The sequence below is a fragment of the Stenella coeruleoalba genome, assembly GCF_951394435.1.
Source record: "Stenella coeruleoalba genome assembly, chromosome: 8".
Lineage (NCBI taxonomy): Eukaryota > Metazoa > Chordata > Mammalia > Artiodactyla > Delphinidae > Stenella > Stenella coeruleoalba.
The window spans coordinates 8,190,393-8,211,742 of record NC_137154.1 but is presented as its reverse complement, the minus strand read 5'-3'; the positions used below and the strand labels follow the sequence as shown (position 1 = coordinate 8,211,742).

At 59.8% G+C, this 21,350-nt stretch overlaps 1 protein-coding gene across 2 annotated transcripts in view; it reads right to left on the bottom strand.

Annotated features, from left to right (window-relative positions):
• The window catches only part of MACROD1 (mono-ADP ribosylhydrolase 1), a 152,293-nt gene that overhangs the window by 13,842 nt on the left and 117,101 nt on the right, over nucleotides 1–21,350 (bottom strand). For both annotated transcript variants that reach the window (XM_079930423.1, XM_079930422.1), the window contains exon 4: nucleotides 1,025–1,054. In XM_079930423.1, the coding sequence (XP_079786549.1) occupies nucleotides 1,025–1,054 (30 nt within the window). The remainder of the gene's footprint in view (nucleotides 1–1,024; nucleotides 1,055–21,350) is intronic.

Sequence of the window (21,350 nt, the reverse complement as noted above, 5' to 3'; positions counted from 1 at the left end):
CCCCCCCCCCATCCCGCATCCTGGCCGGTCATCAACAGCTCTTAACGCCGCTCTTATTTATTCCTGACCTTCAAGGCCCCTTTTATTTTTCCCCTTTTAAAACCTGGCCTGGGCCCCGCCACCACTGCCGTAAGCACACCCTGGGATTTATCCGACGGCGCATTAACCCCTGACCCTAGCTCACCAATCGTACTGCTGCCTGCACAGACAGCGGGCAGCCCCGCCAGCCGGGGGGTGAGGGGCTGGGGCCGAGCGGCTGGTGTGGCCAGCCTGTGCCGGGCTGGCCGGGCACTGGGGCCATAGGGACTGTCGCCCCGCCCCTCCTGCCGGCACCTGCTGACCTTGCCCTGCGTCCCTGGGGGCCGGGCCCACGCTGACTTCCAACGCCCTGCCCACCTGGCCTGCCGGAACCCCTGCTTCCTGGTGGTCTTTGACAACAGTGAACACACGCATTCTCGTGGGCTTAACCGTTGGCGGAGCGCCCCCTGACTCGATGAGAACTTGTCCTGGCGGCAGAGCTGCCCTGCAAGGCTGCAGGGCAGAGCAGAGACGCTAATTTTGCCCTCGCAGGTGAGGCCAAAGGGGCACAGGGCTGGCCGAGGGCCCGTGGGTGTCAGGGGCAGGGCTGGGCTTTCCCCACCACACCTGTGCCCCGGCCCCACAACGACCCGGTCCCAGGCCCAGGCCCAGTCCCTTTGAAACCTCAGGGGGCCCTCCAGCCCCCAGTTACAGACCAGGAGGCCTCTGCTCATAGGTGGGGACCTACCCCAGTCACCCAGCACCGAAGCAGCCGGGCCTGCCAGCCTGGCTTCATCCACAGTGAGGACGAGGCCGGGCAAGGCCGATGGGGTGGGAGGCGGTAAAGAAGGGCAGAGATGGAGAGATGGGAACGGCGCACCATGGGGACGAGGGGAACGCTGCGGGGAAGGCGCATGGCAGCCAGCTGGGCTCCGCGGGTGAAGGGGCCAGGAGGAGAGAAGCAGACCCCCAGACAACCCCCAGGCCGCAGGAAGGGTGTACTCACCGCCGCCGCCTCCGAGCAGGGAGCTGTTGGCTGCAAGAGAGAAAGACGAAGGCGGTCAGTCGGGGAGAGGTTGGTGGGGCATGCAGCTGCGCGGGGGGGGCGACGGGGGGCTGCCAGCCAGGCCCGAGGGCCAGCCCGGGTCCCTGGGCACAGGCTCCCTGAAGCGGGGCAGATAACCAGGAGGCGGAAGGGGCTGGGGCTTCCTCTTCCGCTGAGGCTCCCAATGGGCCTGGGGCTGGGACTGCGGTGGGATTGGGAGGCACCAGGGTCGGGTCCGCTCACCCCGGAAGCAGCTGCATGTGAGCTCTGGAGTGGCAGACGACCCTTGGCCGCGCGTATCCTTCACTCACTCGTTCTTTCTTCCTTTTTTTTTTTTTTGGCTGCACAGTGCAGCATGCGGGATCTAAGTTCCCCGACCAGGGACCGAACCCGCGTTCCCTGCATTGGGAGCACTGAGTCTTAACCACTGGACTGCCAGGGAAGTCCTCACTCATTCCTTCTTCCCACAGCGTCTCCCGAGCCCCCTGTGCCAGGCCTGGTGCAGAGATGCGGAGCTCACGGACTGTGGGAGACACAGCTGCAGCCACTAGGAGCAAACTGCATCGCTGCAGCCCTGGAAAGTGCCGCCGGGGGGTGAGGATTATGAACCAGGGCTGGGAGCCTCACGGACAACAGCACTGACGTGCGAGGTCAGGACCCCACCCAGGGCAGCGCAGGAAGGGCCCAGGGCATTGGGGCTGGAACCGGACTGGAACAGATGGGTGACTTGTGAAGGTCAAGGAAGAGAGAGGGCTCCTCAGCTGCACCGGCCCCTGGTGCCCCGCACCCTCGACCAGAGCTGGACCGCCAGCTGCCGCGGCTGCCCCGTCCGCCTCGCTCTGCCTGGCCAGCTGCCCTCTCCAGCCCCCCATGGGGCCGACGCAGGGGCAAAGTGAGGCTGGCAGCCTCTCCGTCAGAATGTGAGGGCTGTGCGGGTCAGCGCCCCCTCCCAGCCTGGGCTCCAGCTTCCGGCCACACAGCTGCCTTGTGTGAAGCACTGATGCTAATGAGTGCAAGTGATGGGCGAGACAGGGCAGGTGCGTTCCCCAGGCCCAGGTGTCGCCCGGTGGGGAGATGGTCAGCCGTGCCTCAGCCCCTCTGGCCCCAGGGGTCCTGACTCCCAGGCGGGGCCTTCAGCTCCGACACCGCTGTGGCATCCCTCCCTGCCTTCCCAGGTCCTGTTGCAGCCCCTCTGTAAGAGGGGGACACGGAAAAGAGCCCAGGCCAGGAATGGGGGCCATTTCCAAGCTGGCCCGGCCGTAGGCCCCGGGGTGCTCTGCGGAGCCTGTGGACGCTGCTAAGCGGTGTCAGGTGGCTCTGAGTGGCTGGTCTCCCAGAGCTGACAGCTCTTCGCTTGGGGAATAATTAATTCCACAGCCCGAAAACCCAGGGCTGCAAGTTGCCACGTTACTTGCAAGATTAATACAAGCAGCTAATTAAGATGGAGAGGCGAGGAGCGGCTGGGCGCTCCCAGAGCAGAGCTGGGGGGCCGCGGGGAATGTGGGCGGAGGCGGGCTGAGCAGGCAGCGGAGGCAGCCAGAGCTGGAGCCCCGGGGGACAGCGCGAGCAGGAGGTGGACCGCGCGGGACACCCAGCAGACGTGGCAGGCCGCTGGGGGCTGGGCACGTCGCCAATGACTGAGGGAGGCTGTTTGCCGGGCACAGACTGACCCCATTTACTGTCATAACAAAGCCACAAGGGCAGTGCCATCGCTCCCACTTTACAGGTAAGAAAACCAAAGCTCAGAGGTTGAGCTGCGCGGCAGCAGGATTGGAACGGGGTCTGTCTGACTCCAAAGCCAAGCCACAAAGCAGGCCAACCTCGAAGCAGACTGCCGAGGGACTGTTGGAGGGAGGCTTCCCCTGCTCCCCGCCCCCCAGGGCTGGGGCCCGCCTTCTCCACATCAGGCAGAGCACACAGTAGGCCCCTCGGATGCACTCTTGACCCTCCTCCCACCCCAGCAGGTTGGCTGCAAAGATGAGCGGTCGGACGTCTGGAGAGCTCTGCCCTGGAGCCAGCGCGGGAGACCCAGGCATCTTAGGTCGGCGCGGGTCCAGCTCCCGGCCCCCTTGGCTCCCACGGCAGTCCTGGCGGCTGTCGGAAGCTGCCCTCCACGGCCCTTCCCTGCCTCCCCCCATCACCTCTCTCTCTTAATTAACACCGGCCGCAAATGAGCCGGCTCCCGCTGGTGGAGAGCTCAGTGTCAAACACACTGGCAGCGAGCCTCAAAGGGGCGGGAGGGGAGGGGCTCCGACCTGCTGTTTTGCAGGTCCCTTTGGAAGGAGATGCCAACAGCCACCTGCCCTGCACCCCCTAAACCCCACCGAGTGTGGCCCTGCCCGGGTGAGGGGACTGGGGTGGATTGGCCCGATGTCTCATCCAGGGGCTGAGGAGGGAGGTGAGCCTGGGGCAGAGGCTGAGCTGGGGGAAGGGGGGACCAGGTAGCCAGGTGGCATTACCTGCCACAGGTGGGAGAGGGAGGTGTGGCCCAGCACTGGGGGCTCAGACTCAAGCTGCACGGTGGACCTGGTCACCAGCCTGTCCCCAAGTTCAGCAGGTATCCCAGGAGGCCGGTCTGCAGTGTCCCCTTCCCCGAGCCCACCATGCCCGGCAGCCCCCTGGTGGGGCTCAGGGGGAAGGGCTGCAATCTGGTGGTCTAGAGCCCGTTCTCCTGCTCCTCTTTCCCTTAGGCCCCTGTCTGGCCCTCTCCCCAGGGGCCTGGACACCTGGTCACATGGTGCCCCCGTAGGGCTGCCCGAGGCACTCACAGTTGGGAGGATGGCCTGGAGGCTTGGGGGGAACACGGAAAATGGGGAGCAGTACCAAAGATACCACAGGCGGTCCCCTGGGTGTACCGCCCAGCCTCCCATCCAAAGCAGGGCAGTTTCAGGCCTTCCTGCTCCCCAGCCCGGGCTGGCCCTTCCCACCTCACCTCACCCGCACGCTCCTCCCCTTTCTGCCCCCGCCGCCCCCATGCTCCCCTCAGTTGGTTTGAGGCTCTAAATCACAACTGGTCATTAGTCCATTTTTCCAATGAGGAAACTGAGGCTCACGGCGTGACTGGTGAGGGGAGGAAAGGGGTTTGAACCAGGAGGGCTGGTTGTCACACCCATTTTCTTTCTTTTTTTTTTTTTTTTGCGGTACGCGGGCCTCTCACTGTTGTGGGCTCTCCCGTTGCGGAGCACAGGCTCCAGACGCGCAGGCTCAGCGGCCATGGCTCACGGGCCCAGCCGCTCCGCGGCATGTGGGATCTTCCTGGACTGGGGCACGAACCCGTGTCCCCTGCATCGGCAGGCGGACTCTCAACCACTGCACCACCAGGGAAGCCCCACACCCATTTTCTTAACCCCTGCACCCTCCCTCTGTCGGAAAGGACCTCCTTGCTGAGGCGGGGTGATGGGCGAGCAAGACGTGGACTATCACTGGACCTCAGGTCCAAACCAGAGTCTGTAACACAGCCCCACCCAAAGGACCCAAACCTGCCCCAGCAAAGCAGGGTCATCAAGCTTGTGAGGGGGGACCCATGCCTGGCCCTAGGGTTTGAGCGGGGCTTGAGGCTTGTTCTGGCTTTGCGGCGGGCATAGGCTCCTGGGCCGGAGTGTGCGCCTCCGGGGCTGTGAGATGCCTGGTCCACGCCTGCCATCTGAGTTGGCTTGTCGGCCCCCATGCAGAGCGAGGTGGTCCAGCCCTGCCGCGGCCCCTGCCCGTGGACGTGCCTGTGCCGTGCTCTGTTGGACACGATTAACTGGCTAGGAGCCTCAGTGCTGCGCCTGTGACCTTGGGGTGGAAATGAGGTCCACCCCAGTCACTGCCAAATCCTCTGTCCGCTGACAGCGGCCCACCAGGCCAGGGGCTGGGGCTGGGGTGTGCTGGGGGCATCGCTCCCCGCCTCTCACAGGTATCCCAGGCCCCTGTGAGAAGGCCTCTGCCAGCCCTTCCCTGCCCCCACACTGCTGCTCATGCAGTGCAGTCCCCCGACCCCCATTTCTCCTTTGCCTACTCCGCACCTTTTCAGGCCTGGGGCACCTGGGGGGGAAGCCCCTCCCCCGACTCCCAGCACCTGTTGTCCTGTGGGTGGGGGAGAGCCGCTTCCCAGTTTGTGCCCCAGCTCCCGGCCCAGTTCAGGGGCTGGAACGTGGCCACTGCCTGGTGAAAGGGAGAGGGCCAGACCCGGAGTGCTTGGCCACTGTCACTTCAGGGGACCCAGCGGCCCCTCTGTCACTCTCTGCACAAAACATTTTAATTGGGGACTCCCCTGGTGGCTCAGTGGTTAAGAATCTGCCTGCCAATGCAGGGGACATGGGTTCGATCCCTGGTCCGGGAAGATCCCACACGCCACGGAGCAACTAAGCCTGTGCACCATAACTACTGAGCCCACATACCACAACTACTGAAGCCCATGCACCCTAGAGCCCGTGCTCCGCAACAAGAGAAGCCACCACAATGAGAAGCCCGTGCACTGCAATGAAGACCCAACGCAGCCAAAAATAAATAAATAAATAAATAAAGATAAATAAGTACTAGGGGGACTTCCCTGGTGGTGCAGTGGATAAGAATCCGCCTGCCAATGCAGGGGACACGGGTTCAAGCCCTGTTCCAGGAAGATCCCACATGCTGTGGAGCAACTAAGCCCCTGCACCACAACTACTGAGCCTGTGCTCTGGAGCCCACCAGCCACAACTACTGAGCCCACCTGCCACAACTACTGAAGCCCGCGTGCCTAAAACCCACGCTCTGCAACAAGAGAAGCCACCGCAATGAGAAGCCCGCGCACTGCAATGAAGAGTAGCCCTGCTAACTGCAACTAGAGAAAGCCCGCGTGCAGCAATGAAGACCCAACGCAGCCAAAACTAAATGAATAAATTAAAAAAAATTTGTTTAAAAAAAATAAGTACTAGGGATGTAATATACAACTGATAAAAAAAAATTTTACTTGGGTGCCAACTGTGTGCCAGGGGCCACCAAGGGTACCCAAGTTGAGTCGAGGAGAGTGTGTAAATGTCCAGGTGAGGAAGGTACCAGAGCTGGAGCAGCCTGGAGTCTGGGGGCTTCACAGAGGAGGCGGCAGCACACCTTGGAGGGAAGGAAGGACATGCAGGGAAATAAGTCTGAGCATTTCCCTGGTCGGGGGGCCACAGGGGTGCCTATGCTGGGGAAGGACAAGGTCAGCTTTGCCTGACTCTCCACAGGCCCAGGGAGGATCAAAGGGGCCAGAATGTGGTTGAACCAGGGCAGCAGCAGAACACGGATGGAGGGAGGGGGAGGTGAGGGGAGAGGGCGGAGGGGAGGGGGACACACAGATACATCTTCCTCTTCTTTTCTTTTGGGGCCACACCCTCACAGCATGCGGGATCTTAGTTCCCGACCAGGGATCGAACCCCGGCCGTTGGCAGTGAGAGCACTGAGTCCTAACCACTGGACTGCCGGGGAACTCCCTCCTCTTCCTTTTCTGGTTGCTCCCACTGCACGCCCCCTCCTGCCCTGCCAGGCAGCACCTAAACAGAAGAGTAGCCCCCACTTTGAGGGCCCAGGCAGGGAGTAGTAGGCATGTACCTGGGGCCCATAATACTTTTAGGGACCATGAAAACGTTATTTCTTTTATTTATTTCTTTTTATGTATGTATGTATTTTTGTGCTTTTTATTTTATTTTTTATATTTATTTATTTATTTGGTTGTGCCAGGTCTTAGTTGTGGCAGGTGGACTCCTTAGTTGCAGCTCGCCCACTCCTTTGTTGCGGCACATGGACTCCTTAGTTGAGGCATGTGAACTCATAGTTGCGGCATGTGGACTTCTTAGTTGCAGCATGCAGACTCTTAGTTGAGGCATGCAAACTCTTAGTTGCAGCACGCATGTGGGATCTAGTTCCTTGACCAGGGATTGCACCTCGGCCCCCTGAATGGGGAGCGTGGAGTCTTAACCACTGTGCCACCAGGGAAGTCTCTAATTTCTTTTAAAATCAGAAGAAAAAGTGAACTTTTAGGTTGAAAACAAAAGTTATATATAATTTTAAGTATATATCAAATATATAATATATATAAAATGTTAAGAAATTTGTCTTTATGCCAACAAAGTCATACAATTAACTTTTATTTTTGTAGAGGAAGGGCCCACAGTGGCAGAAGGGCCTGGGCCTGGGCCAGGTAAGCCCTGTACTTGCATGAGCTCATTTAATCCTGACCTTGTGTGGAAGACACTATTACTAACCCATTTTACAGATGACAGAGCCGAGCCATGGAGAAGGATCTTCTCACTATGCAAATATGAACATCTCCTATGTTACCCCCAGCTTCCTGGTTAAAGGCCCAAAGCCCCCTTTTGCTCTCAGGATAAAGAACAAGCTGCCCCCATACCCCAGGCCCAGGACCCTGCTGACTCATCACCTTATCTCTGTCCTCTCTCCCCCGCATCTATCCCTCAGCCACACTCCAGGTCCTCAGACTTGCCCCATTTCCTCCGGCCCCAGGGCCTTTGCATGGGCTGGTCCCCTGCCTGGAGGAGACCCTCACCATCTCCGGCCCTGAGAGGCAGCAGTGTCTGGAGCTGGTCTCCCGCTACACCTACCACGGGCCATGAATCACTGCCTCCAGCATCCTCACCTCCCAGGTGAGCGTCTACTTTGCTACCCTACCCCCCCAGCCCTGAGTGTCTCGTCCACAGTGCGTCCCCAGCGCCCAGCACAGAGCCCAGTACACAGCAGGCACCCACTAACAATACACTGAACAAACCTGACAGGTTACGATTGTGCCCAGAGTCACTCAGCCAGGCCGCATGGGGTCCCCTGGCTCTGAAGGAGAGGCTCTCATCCACCAGGACTCACAGAAGAGCCCACCCAGGGGCGCCCTAAGAGGCAGGATCTGGGGTGGGGGCCATGCAGGTGACAGGACTGGTTCAAGGGCAGCGACAGGAGGTGTTGCAGGAGCTGCCTAGGCTTCTCCCCGGCAGGGACTGACTCCTCCAGCCCGGGTGGGGGAGCGCCAAGGAGGGGGCAGTGGGCCGTGTGGGCCACCACAGAGGAGACCCGGTGACCCGAGGAAAGCGCTGAGCAGGTTCCTGGGCCGGGAGAAGCTGGGTGAGCGGGCACAACCCCTGCGGGTGTTTCGGAGGCTGCGGCTGCCACGCGGCCTCATCCTGGCCTCCGAGGCCTGAGAGGCTGCCGGCCAGGCTTGGGGTGGGGGGATGGCTCCCCCAAATCACCCAGCCCCTCTCCCTAGCCCCTTTCCTCCACCCTCCCCTGTAAGGCCAGGTCTCAGCTTTCTATCATTTGACAAAGGTGCATCCAACCCCTGTATATGCCAGGCTCTGGGACACAGCCCAGCAAGGCCCTGCTGGCACAGATCTCATCATCAGGCAGGGAGACAGTCCAGAAACAGCCAGATAAACTTGAACAAGAATTACCGTTAGCACCAGAGGTTGTGAAGTGGATAGAAGGGAGGAGAGAGTGGCAGGTAGGTGGGTAGGGGCTCACCTAGAAGGAGTCAAGGACCCGCTGAAAAGGAAGCTACTTGTGAGGAGCACAGGCCAGGCAGGGGCTGGCCTGTGCAAAGGCCCTGAGGCAGGAGCCCGCCTGGTGGGTTTGAAGCACAGCCAGGAGCCACTGTGGCTGAGGCAGAGTGAGTCGGGGAGAGAAGCAGGAGAGAAGGTCAGAGGGCAGAGGGGGCAGGAGGGGGACCAGGGGGCTACTGCACTTTCCAGGTGATCCCTTCCCAGACCTCCTCCTTGGTTCTCCCCCAGTGTCTGTGCATCCCCAAACAGCCCCGACCATTCCACTGCACCTGCCCCATTCCTGGCCTGCCTCTGCCTGGCCGAGCCCCCACTGCTCCCCTGTGTCCCAGAGTGTAGCACAGCGCCCGGCACCTATGAGGCGACGACTGACTGACGGCCCGCGCGATGGAATGGAATGGTGGCCCCAGCCCCACGGGGGGTTTGGGGGAGTGGGCTTTGTTCCCATGAAGTCCTCACCGTTTCCTCCCAAGTTCCCACAGGCCTGCCGTGGGCGTCCACATTACTTGAGGGCGAGCCGTTTAAAACATGTTTTAGATTAGAAACGTCCCACAGATGGAATAAAATGTGAAATGCGCTTAATTTCTGAAGAGAAAACAAGAGGCTTCAAAGGCATCTCGAGCTGCGAGAGCAGTTGCCGCGTTTGACAAGCTCTGTCCCCCAGGCCAAGGCCACTGTCCTGTGAGGTGAGGCTGCCTGGTGGAAAGTGTGAGGCTTAACTAGACATTCCCCAGGCTTGGGGGGCCCTCATAGGGGGCAAGGGACTCACACTTATCGACACCAGGCTATCAGACCTCTGCTGATCAGCTCAACATGTGTATACGTGTGTACACACACCCCTTCCCGCCCTGTTTACAGACGGGGAAACTGAGGCCCAGAGAGGCAAAGTGACTTGCCCAAGGCCACAGCCCTTATCGGAGGAGCCAACGTCCTCGTGCTTTGCAAGGTCTGGTCCTGTAACCCTCAGCTGTGGCCTTGGGCCAGCTGCTCCACTCCCTGGGGCCTGAGTTTCCTCATCTGTGGGGTGGGGAGGTCAGTTAAGTGAAGGCCTTTGGGGCATGGATGATAAAGTTTAAAATGCCTCTAAAACTGTTACGGCAGGGCTTCCCTGGTGGCACAGTGGTTGAGAGTCCGCCTGCCGATGCAGGGGACGCGGGTTCGTGCCCCGGTCCGGGAAGATCCCACATGCCGCGGAGCGGCTGGGCCCGTGAGCCATGGCCGCTGAGCCTGCGCGTCCGGAGCCTGTGCTCCGCAGCGGTAGAGGCCACAGCAGTGAGAGGCCCGCGTACCGCAAAAAATACCAAAAAAAACAAAAAAACTGTTACGGCGTCATAGAGCTTCGTGACGGCATTGGGTGCAGGAGCTGGGGTCCCCAGCTCTTCCCAGTCAGCCAGGGAGAAGGGTGAGATCAGGCTGCTGACAGGCTGCATTAATAATAATAACAACAATAATAATGACAGCAGCTTCTTCTCATCAAGGTTTGTTCACCAGCCTCCCAGGGAGAGCCATGAGGACCTTACTGGATGTACCGCTCCATTTTACAGATGGGGAGACTGAGGCTCAGATAAGTGCCTGGCCCGAGGCCACACAGTGAGGGTGGTGGAGGTAGAATTTCAGTCCCATTGATCTGACTCTGTAGCCTGGACCACTCAGCATCCTGCTCAGCCAGATTTGGCTCTTTTGCCTCCAGGACCGAGCTCCTCACTCCACCTTCTCTGAGCAGAGCCCTGAGATTCTCCAAATCTGTTGGGAGTTGTGCCCAGCTGGGCACAACAGTCTCCCCCTCGGCCTCCTCCTTCCCACTGGCCCTGTGCCAGGCCCCCCCTTCTTCTGCTCTCCTGAACCTCAGATGGGCCTCCCTCACTCCTGCCCCTTCACGCACGTCCATTCTGGTTCTGCAGTCCCCCCCCCGGTCTACCCCGGGCATCCCACCCCCATGGCTCTCCCTACAAAAGCTGCCCAGTCAGCCATTTAAGCTCAAAGCAGGTGACTTGGCTGCGGTTCCTGCTGGCCTAGGCCCCTCCTTTGTCCCCTCCTGCCTGGGTTCCTTGGGCTCTGCCCCTGGAGACCCAGCCTCCCAGCTGGTGGTCCCCAAGCTGGACCCCAAACTCTTGGATCCCATTCTCCAAGCCCCCTGGATACCTTCCACATATTGGTATTTTGTTTTGCAAGAAATTCATGTTCATTGCCCCAAATTGGATAATATACATAAAAAGCAAAGGAAAAGTGAGTCACCCATTAGCTCATTGCACAGATTTGGCTAGCCCCCGTTCACATTTTCCTGGAGGAACTTTTAGACTTCAAACAAAAACAAAAAATAGTTAATAACACATTTATCGAGCAAGTTCTTTGTGCCAGGCATTGGGCCAAGTATTTTCAGTGGATTCTTTCATTTTACCCTTCCCTCCCTGGAGAGCCTAATGACAGGTACTATTATTTTTCTCACTTTACAGATGAGGAAGTAGAGGCTCAGACAGGTTGCATGACTTGCTCAAGGGAGCCAGGCTTTGAATCAGGCCGTCCGATTTCTGAGGCAGTGCTGAGTCTGCAGTGCTGTGGGACCCTGGCTGCTGCCTGGGCCTCCCCTCCCCCAGGAGCCAGGGGTCCCAGCGCTCAGCGTACCCCCATTAGCATAACCACAAACATCCCTGAAACCCAATTACCAAGAGATGACTTGGGCCCCAGCCAGCCGGGCAGGCAGAGGCTCCAGCCACGCAGGAACGAGGGGCTGGGGCCCAAGGGAGCCCTGGCGGGTGGAAGAGTGGACGACGAGGGGGATATTTTCTGGGGGAGGGGCCTGGAGAGGCTGCTTGTCCACTGCTCCCGGGGTGGTGTGGGTGTGTCCTGCAGGTAGCCTTGACCCCCTGCTCAGCCCCAGCTGGAGAGGCCCCCCGACCCCTAAGGAAGGGTCACAGGTTCCTCTACCCCCAGCTTGCTGGGTGATCCCAGGCAGCCCCTTGCCCTCTCTGAGCTTCAGTTTTCTTCCTGAAAGGAGAGAACCGGGGCTAATGGAGCAGAAAATAAATGATGGTCTGGGAGGAGGAAAGAGTGCAGGTTCTCAACAGCAGGACAGGTCTAGGGCTGCATTTCTAACTTCCCATGAGGTCCAACCACCATCTCCTCCCACCTGGGCAGCTCCTCTGCTGGCCCTCACCTTCCACTCTGTCCTCTTCAGCAACCGGGGCTCCTTTGCTATTGAACACACACACACACACACACACACACACACACACACACACACGGCCCCGTGACCCACCAACAGCCCCCAAAATAAAATGTCATAGAAGAGCTGAAGCCCTCCCCTCCCCCACAGAGGAACCCACCACCCTGAATCGGGCATGTATTTTCTTTAGAGTTTTACTATGTATACCCCTCAACAGGCTATTACCCAGGTATTCGTGTTTTAATTTTTTTGTGTGTATTTATTTAATTAATTTATTTTTGACTGCGCTGGGTCTTCATTGCTGCACGCGGGCTTTCTCTAGTTGCGGTGAGCGGGGCTACTCTTTGTTGCGGTGCGCGGGCTTCTCAATGCGGTGGCTTCTCTTGTGGTGGAGCAGGGGCTCTAGGCGCACGGGCTTCAGTAGTTGTGGCACACGGGCTCAGTTGCTCCGCGGCATGTGGGATCTTCCCGGACCAGGGCTCGAACCCGTGTCTCCTGCATTTGGCAGGCGGACTCTCAACCACTGTGCCACCAGGGAAGCCCATCGCGTCTTAGTTTCATATAAAGTGGAACTCCTGGGATTGGCTGCTACCCTTTGCGGTGGGGCTTGGGAGGCTTATCCCGGCAGGCCCAGGCTGCTCTGGTCCGTCTGCTTTCACCGCTATGTAATATTCCAGGCTGGGACTGTCCCACACTCTTCCACCCGTCCTCCCACTGACCATCAGTCAAGTGTGCCCAGTTTTGTCTCTTGCAAACCCAGCTGCAGTAGCATCTTGCACACGCCCGTGAACCCATGTGCTGGAACTTGTCTCTTATACGCCTGGCAGTGAGACTCCTGGTTGTGGTATATGCACAGCTTTAACTCTACTAGTTATTGCCAAATTGTTCTCCAAAGTGGTTGTTCAGATGATCGTTTTAAAATATAAATTAAATCATGTCACTTCCCTGCCTAAAACTCTCAAAGAGCTTCCTATTACACTTAGAATAAAATCCATACTCCCCTCCACAAATGCATGGCTGCATGACACGCTCCATTCTCCCCAATTTCCTGGACTTCTTTCTCTTCCTCAGATAGGTCTGGCTCTTTCATGCCCCAGGGCCTTTGCACATACTGCTCCCTCTGCCTGGCACACTCTTCTTCCATCTCTTTCCAAACTGTCTCCTGTTCATCCTTCAGGTCTTCAATGAAAATGTCACCTCCACTGAAAGTCCTCCCCGGAAGTGCCTTCCACCCTGTTCCCCATCACCCTGTTTATTTCCTTCAGAGGCCACGTCATGGTCCTGTAGTGATCTCGTCCTCTCATTTATTTGCTGGTTTATTACCAGCATGGCAGCCTGTGGAAGAGGGCCTGGTCTGCTTTGGTCATTCCTGTGCTCCGGAGGCCAGCACGGCCGGCACTGAAGCTCTGCTCTCAGTGACATTCATTCATTCAACAGGTGTGGATTAAGCTCCATCTGGTTGAAATGTCCAGAGGGGAGTGAGCCCGAGTTGAGGGCAGAGGGGTAGCCAGGCCCGTGGGGCCCTGAGCCTTCTCCCACGGCCGTGGGGAGCTATGGCAGGTGCTAGAGGGAGGGAGAGGCAGGGTCAGGCTTGCACTTTGGAAGGCAGCCCCTCAGAGCTGAGGGGGAGCAAATTGAAGGGAGTGGACCTGGAAGTAGGGGCTGGAGGAATGGTGGTGGCCGAGGATGGGTTGATGGAGGGCCAGGAAGAGAGGCGATGCTAAACCCACAGGGGCCAATTAGAGGACCATGGGAGACAGGATTGGATCGGGCATAGGACTGGCTTCCAAATGTGGCTCAATCCAGTCGATGGAAGGAGCACCTTGGTGTGAGGAAATGGCAGGGCTCTGGCCCCCTTGATGCCCCCGCCCCCACTGTCTTCCACCACTGCAGGAAGCTGGGAGGGAGCTCTCCCAGTGATTTTGAGAGGGTGGCAGAAGTCCAGAGGTGCCTCCCAGCGAGGCACACCTTGATCTAGTCCAGGCCCTCTGTGTATAGACAGGGAAACCGAGGCCCTAAAAGGAAAGGAACTAGAAGAAGACCACACAGCTGAATCCTCACGCCAGTTGTTGCTTTTGGAACATGAGGTGTGGTACTGAGACCAAAGAGACATTCCCTTCTTCCGATAAAGACAGAGGAAAGGGGCTTCCCTGGGGCGCAGTGGTTGGGAATCCGCCTGCCAATGCAGGGGGCACGGGTTCGAGCCCTGGTCCGGGAAGATCCCACATGCCACGGAGCAACTAAGCCCGTGCGCCACAACTACTGAGCCTGCGCTCTAGAGCCCGCGAGCCACAACTACTGGGCCCACGTGCCACAACTACTGAAGGCCCGCGTGCCTAGAGCCCGTGCTCCGCAACAAGAGAAGCCACCGCAGTGAGAAGCCCGTGCGCCACAATGAAGAGCAGCCCCTGCTCGCCGCAACTAGAGAAAGCCCGCGCACAGCAACAAAGACCCAACGCAGCTAAAAATAAAAAATAAATAAATAAATTTATTAAAAAAAAAAAAAGACAGAGGAAAGGAGGCCAGCCTTTGCTGCACAGGGAATTTAAGTTAGACACCAGGAAGGACTTCCTTAGAAACTCCACCCACCAGACACATCCTTGTCAGGCCTGCCTTCTCTGGGCAGCCCCTGGCTGACAGTCCTGCAGCTGGCCCTCTGGGACTCTCAGGACACGCGGTTGGGGAGGTGACCCATTCAAGGTCACTCAGCTGGGAAGAGGCGGTTTCATCTGGGTCTAAAACTAGAGCTCCTTTGGCGGCAGGGCCAGGGGTGGTCCTGAGGAGTCCCAGCTCCCTCCTGTCCCAGGCCCTGCGGTCCGGGAGCCCAGGGTGTCCCTTGTCCCGAGGGCCTCAGGGCGGCCTTCTTGCTCCCTCCCAGGTTGTGTCCTGTGAGGACAAGGTAGGACCCCAGTGCTTCCAGGCCCAGCTGCCTCAGGTCCTCGAGGGGGAGGCGGGGGGGGGGGGGGGGGGGGGGCAGGCAGCCATTGGTACGCGAGGCTGTGCCTCCGCCCCTCCGAGCCCAGCCTTTTCTGCTCAGCTCTTTAAGGATCCCTCCTCGCAGAGGCAGCGTGGTGGTTGCTGGGCAACCCCATCCCCCCACCGTCACTGGGGCCCTCCCCCTCCTTCCCCACCCCTCGTCTGCGGCTCCTCCCAGCACCCAGTCTCAGAAGTGTCCTTAGCTCAGAATCTGCCAGGCCTGACTGCACCTGGGCCAGGCAGGCGGAGGGGCCTTGCGTGACCCCACCCAACCCCAGCCCTGGACCCCAGCTCTGCTCCACCAGGACTCAGGGGGAGGACCCCAGGCTCAGGGCACCCCGTGTGTGGATTCTCATTGCTCCACCCCCATCTTCAGTGGCTTCAGCTGCCCTGAGGTGTTGGAGCCTGTTGGGGGGACAGAGAGGACCGAAGGGGAAGGGCCCAGGAACTGCCTGAGTCCCCGGGGAGGTGGCCTACACAGGGCATCGGGCCTCAAAAGCCCCTGGGTGGTGGTGGAGACCAAGGCATTAAACTCGGAGGGGGGCAGGGGTGGGAGAGAGGGGCGCTGAGGAGGAGGGTGGGGTTCTGAGCCCTGAGAAGAAGGTCTGCAGGGGCTCAGAGAGGCAGTGGGGGGTGGAGGGGTTGTCGGGGGAAGCCGGGCTCCAGCAGAAGTTTCTGAGCCTCCAACCTCAAAACCCGGAATTTTCCACCCCACCACCCTCCACCCTGCCCCCCTTCTACCTCCTCGGGCAATCAGACAGACAGTGCTCTCTGGCTCCCCAACATCTTGGGGATGTTTTCCTCCTTCCAACTTCCTTCCCGATCAGGCCTGTACTTCTGGCCTCGCCTCTGACTCTCCTTCCCACAGCCCTCTGCCCACAAGCTGCTCCCCAACCGGCCCTCTGTACCTTGGCACAGGCTGGTCCCTCCACTTGGACTGTCCTTTTTTTAAAAAAATTAATTAATTAATTTTTGGCCACATTGGGGCTTTGTTGCTGCACGCGGGTTTTCTCTAGTTGCGGAAAGCGGGGGCTACTCTTTGTTGTGGTGCGCGGGCTTCTCATTGCGGTGGCTTCTCCTAGAGCCTGTGGAGCACAGGCTCTAGGCGCACGGGCTTCAGTAGTTGTGGCACGCAGGCTCAGTAGTTGTGGCGCACAGGCTTAGTTGCCCCGTGGCGTGTGGGATCTTCCCGGACCAGGGCCCGAACCCGTGTCCCCTGCATTGGCAGGCGGATCCTTAACTACTGCGCCACCAGGGAAGTCCTGGACTGTCCTTTAAGACACAATTCAGGTCTCCCTTCCTGAACTTGACTTGGGATGTGTGTAACAGGTGAATGATAGCCAGAGTCAAGAAATGCTTAAATCACCATCAGAAGCATCACTTCTGGGAATAATGGCCTAGGAGTGAGCGGGTGAGGGCGGGAGGGAGCAAGAGGCAGCCCCGGTTGCCTGGAGGAGATGGGGGATGGGGTGGTGGTGATGTCATTTGTGGGGGGAAGAGGAGGTTCTCAAGGGAGCGGAGGGCCCATCAGAGACAAGCCTGGACAGCAGCCTCAGCCCTGCCATGGCAGGGGAGGGTGGGCTGGTGGGGAACCCTTGTCCCTGGGGTGGCATGGTCCTGCCTCTCCCCAGGCCTGGCTCTAACTCTCTCTGGCGTACTTCTCCCCACCCTCCCAGGGGCCTGGATGTGGTATCTGTCCATTCTGATCTCCATCCTTCACGTCCCATCACCCCCAACTCATACAAACACACCAGGACCCTACCCTGCCACACTCCAGTAGCTGGAAGTGTGTCTGGCGCCCCTCTGAACCCCTGGAACCATCATCTTGGGGCATTTTTAGGAATCACGATTGGCCTTGGGCAGCTCTGTCACCGTTGCCTGCAGGGCTGTTCCCGCCTGACACTCAGCAACGCCCGATTGCTCTCCCCAGGTGCCCGGCACTGCAGCAGGTGCTGGGGACACGTGGGGACCACAAGAGGCCCAGGATGTGCCCCCAAGGGGCTCACAGGCTACTGGGAGAGACAGACACGAACAAAACGCCCGGCACTGAACACGGGCTCCATCGATTCTCAGTCTCACCACGGCTTCATGTACAACTGAGGAAGAAAACACACTGCCAGCTGCGCCCCGAATTCAGAGATGTGAAAGTTTGGTCTAGTGGATGAAGAATGGAGTCATACAAATCATGCATAATCACAGACTGAGCTAAGTGCTACCAAGAAGCTGAGGGCTCAGAGAGAACAAGGTGACCCAGCTGGGAAAAATGGGTTCAGGGAGGCCTCTCAAAGGACAGGATGGTCAAGCCCTGGGCTGAGAGGTGAGTAGGAGCTGGCTTGGTCCGGAGAGGCGGGAGAGTGCAGGGAAGCGGGACCCCTGATTCAGCGCCCAGACAAGGCCAGCGGCTTCCCGGGCCAGCTGCCCCAGGCCACCATTCCCCACTGCTCCCAGCACCTGTCCTCGGCAGTTGCTGGCTTTGTCCTACCTAACTTTGTCCCTGCTGTGCCTGTTCCCTGGAGCACCCTCTCTGGGACTTCCGCCTGGGCTGGGGCCTTGCTGTCCCTGAAATTCTGCCCTGGGGCCCACCCCTGCCTCTCCTGTACCCTGACCCTGTGCTTATGGGGAGAAGCCCCAACCCTCTGTGCTGTGCAGGATGGAAAGGTTTAGTGCACAGCGGCAGAAGAGAGAGCGTGGTGGTGTCAGGACTTGCATCAGAGAAGCTGCTGGGACTTTCCAGCGAGAACTGTCGTTCCCAGCCAGGTGTGCACAGCCAGCCTACCCACAGGCCACACGCCCACGATTCATGGAAACACATCAGGGCGCCCCTGGGCGTCGCCAGGAGACCACAGTCTGGGATGGCCAGGTGTTCAGTGACTGCGATTCTCTGGGTACCCCCCAATCAGGTACCCCCAGATGCAGTGGACCCTGGGGATCTTGGAGGGCGGTGATCTTCAAGACCAAGAACCCCCAGATGGGGCAGAAAGTCCATCAGGAGGCTCTCTGGATCCAGGCGAGGGGCTGGAGATCTGCCCTCCCTGGAGACGATGTCCAGGCTGGGGCCTGCGGGGCAGGCTGAGCCTCTGACTTTGGGCAGCTGGCTGAAGTCCAAGGTCATGCCCTCTGGACAGCAGCTCTTGGCCTCTTCAGCGGTGCTGGTCCCTGACCACTCCCTCGGGGGCTTCCTTCCTGGATGCCCAGCACCGAGCCTGGGGCGAAGGGGTCCCTGGTGATGCCCACTGACCAGCCAGCGGGGCAGACCCTACCCCTCTCTCGAGTCAGGTGGTCCCTTCTGCTGCCCCCAGCCCAGAACAAGCCCAAGCACGGCCAACGGTGGCACAACCTTGGCCGACAACAGTCTAATCACGGAGTCGCGCTGTTGCCGCACTTCACAGTATACAGAGCACCTTTCCTCTTGTGGCCTCGTCACTGTCACGGCAGCCTTAGGAGGTCTGTGATGGCCCCGTTAAGATAAGGAACAGGGAGGCTGCAACAGTGCCCGGGGGCAGCAGCGGGTAAGTGGTGAGGTGGCGAGCAGGATCCGCATCTGAGGACTCCCCAGAAGGTGGGCAGATGGCGGGGAGGCCGGGGTGCTGCAGGCAGGGCCGGCGTGACCTTGGCTGCCCAGCATAGAGCCCACCTGGATGCCGGACACTGCCTGGGTTACTGCCGCCCTGGAAGCTGGGGAGCTGGAGTTTGGCGAGCCCACGGCTGAAGCCACAAATTGTCCCTGCGTGACATGTGCTGCCTTGAGCTGAGAGCATCTCTGTGACTGCCTGGCTCGAAGACGAGCTCAGTCTTCCCGGGGCCAGGGCCCCACCAGCCCATGCCCTCAGGGAGCCCCACAGCACACAGGGGCTCAGCAAGCGTTTGTTGAATGAACGAGGGATCTTTCTGAATCTCATAGCCGATAGCGCCTCTGCCGTACTTAGCCTCCCTGGCACCCTACTCCTTCCAAGATAAAGGCCAGACTCTCCAGGCTTGTCCAAGGCCCCGTATACCTGGCCTGGCTGACATCAGTTACCCCATCTTCCACCGTGGTCCCCGTTGACTCCTAACCCCCAGCTCCAATCAAGAATTCCAGATCTCCAAACCCCAGGCTCTTTCACATCATAGCCCCTGAGAACAAGCTGAAATGAGCTTCTAGTTCCTGCCAAGAACATTCCTCCCTACCTTCCAAGACCAGCTCAACAGCCGCCTCCCCTGGGAAGCCATCCTCGGAACTTGCAGTTGACTTGGCCCCTGTGTCCAGGGCTCACGTGGTAACGATGTCTGTTTCAGCAAGTTCCCGCTAAGCCAAAGCTATTGAGGTGGCCGTCCCCCGGCTGGATTCCAGCTTTGCCAGGGCAGGGTACAGTAAGGCCTGATGCCCTTTGGTCTTTGGCACCCAAAAGGCACCTGGCACGGTGGACCTCCATATTCCCTGAACAGTGTGTAGCCACCAGGTACAGCAGCTCAATGGAATATCATGCAGCCATTAAAACCACTACTATGAAGAAGATATTTCGACATCTAAGGGCAACCTGTCAAACCACTATATCCATGCCATCCACGCCACTCCGAGGCTGTGAGTGTCTGCTTCGTGCCGGCCCTGTGCTTGGCATGGGGGTGGCAGGGGTGGAAAGGGGTCCCTCCTTCAAGGGATTCAGTTTAGAAGAGAAGGAAGACACGCATAATTCCTGAGTGCCACGATGGAGGGAAGACGGAGCCCCAGGGCCCCCACGTCCATGGGGGTCTGGGGAGGCGGGATGGAGACCATAGCTCTGTAAGAATTACAGCCGACAGTGCACGGACAAACCTGGAAGGGAGCGGAGGAACGGAGGCTGTGGACGCCACAGGATGGTGGCGGTGTGGGTGATTTTTCTTTCCTTTATTGTTGGTACAATGCTCTTTGGACAATAAATAAAAGTTGGGAGGAAAAAAATAGCTGTTTGGTGAATTGAGTATAAAGCAGGGAAAGGAAGAGAGGGAGATAAGGGGAGGAAATGGGAAGGGAGGGGTGAGGAGGGAGACGCAAGAAGGGCCAAGGCGGGGGTGCTCACAGTGAGGAGAGGCAGCAGCCTCAGCGAGGCCTCAGCCTGCTCCCGGGCTGGGGGCAAGAGGGCCGGGAGAGCACAGGACGGGTGTGTGCGTGTGTGTGTGTGTGTGTGTGTGTGTGTGCGCGCGCGCCAGTATCCCTTATGGTGACCTTCTCCCAGGGAGAAGCCGGGAGGGCATCCCAGGGGAGGGGTGGCCTGGCCAGGCATTGACGGACAGCAAAGTGCAGGGAGTGCTGGGCTCCGGGAAGGGTCTAACACGGGCCTGCAGTTGGGACCGTGGGTGGGAGGTGCTGGGATGGGTCTGGAGGGGAGGCGTCCCAGCCAGATTGTGGGCATTCTGGGTGTGGACCGGCAAACAGTGGGGCCTAGGTGGAGGCGGTGGGGTTCTAGATAGAGGCAAGGACTCGCTCAGAGCAGCCCTCCAGGGAAAGGGTTGTTTGCAGGGCCCGATGACTGATCTCGCTAAAGGTCTGGCCAGAGGGAGGCCAGGCAGACAGAGAGCTCCTTAGTACCCCAGAGGAGGCCAAGAGCATGGGGACTCTCCAGGCTCAGAGGAGGGAGGTCTGGTCCACCCGCACCCTCACCCCCGCACCAGACCCCACACAACAGGTGCAGACATCTCTAGTCCCCAGTGTGTGCCAGGCATGGCCCTAGCCACCTTTCTGTTCAAGGTCTCCTTCAACCCTCCTGTTAACCCTTTGCAGGTAGGATGTTAATGCTCCCATTTTACAACAGGGGACACTGAGATTTAGAGATTAAGTAACTTGCTCAAGGTCACGGTCAGCTAGTGAAGGGAAAGGCGGGGCTGGGCTCTGACCCGGGGCACTGCCCGCTCAGGCAGCTTGGTGGAGCAAGGCAAGCAAGGCAGACGAGGGGGTCCCCGTGGCGAAGGCGAGCCAGGCAGGGAGGAAGGGGTTACCTCGGCACGCACAGTAGATGGTGGGTAACTGTTTGTGAATGAATGAATGGACGGATGGTTGGAAGGATGAATGAATGAGTGCAGAGAGGAGGGGTGTAAGGGGAGGCGCACGTGAGGGAGAACGCTTTTCTCTCTCCCCGCCCCCGCGCTGGAGGCTGGCTCTGGGAGCCTCCCTCCTCAGCTCCCGCCGCACTGAGGACCGACACCCCAACCTCCCCACCCTCCCCATCCATTTTAGCCGAGGGCAGGAGGAGGGGGACGCGGAGGCCGATTCTCCCAGGCTGGGCCCGAGTCCCCGCGCGGCGGCGCAGCCTCTCGCGCCCGGTCCCGCCGGCCAGTGCGCAGAGCGGCGCCCCCGCCCCCGTCACCTCCTCCCCGCCCGCTGCCTCCCCTCTCCTCCCCTCCCTCTCCGCTCCGCGCCTGCACGCACGGCCCCCGCCGCCGCCGCCGCCGCTGCCGCCGCGAAGGGAGAGGCGGCCGCACAGCCTGGTTCCCCGCGCCCTGCTCGCCGCCGCCGCTCGCGCAAGCCCTGCTGCTGGCCTTCACCCCGCCGAGCGCACCCACCCGGGTACACGCACCCCGGCCGCCGGGCGCACCCCCGCGCACGCCCCCCGCGGCTCCGCCGGGCGCCGGAGCCGGGCAGATGCGCCGCCGCGCGCCCCCAGCCCCGGGCCCGCCACCGCGCCCCGCCGCG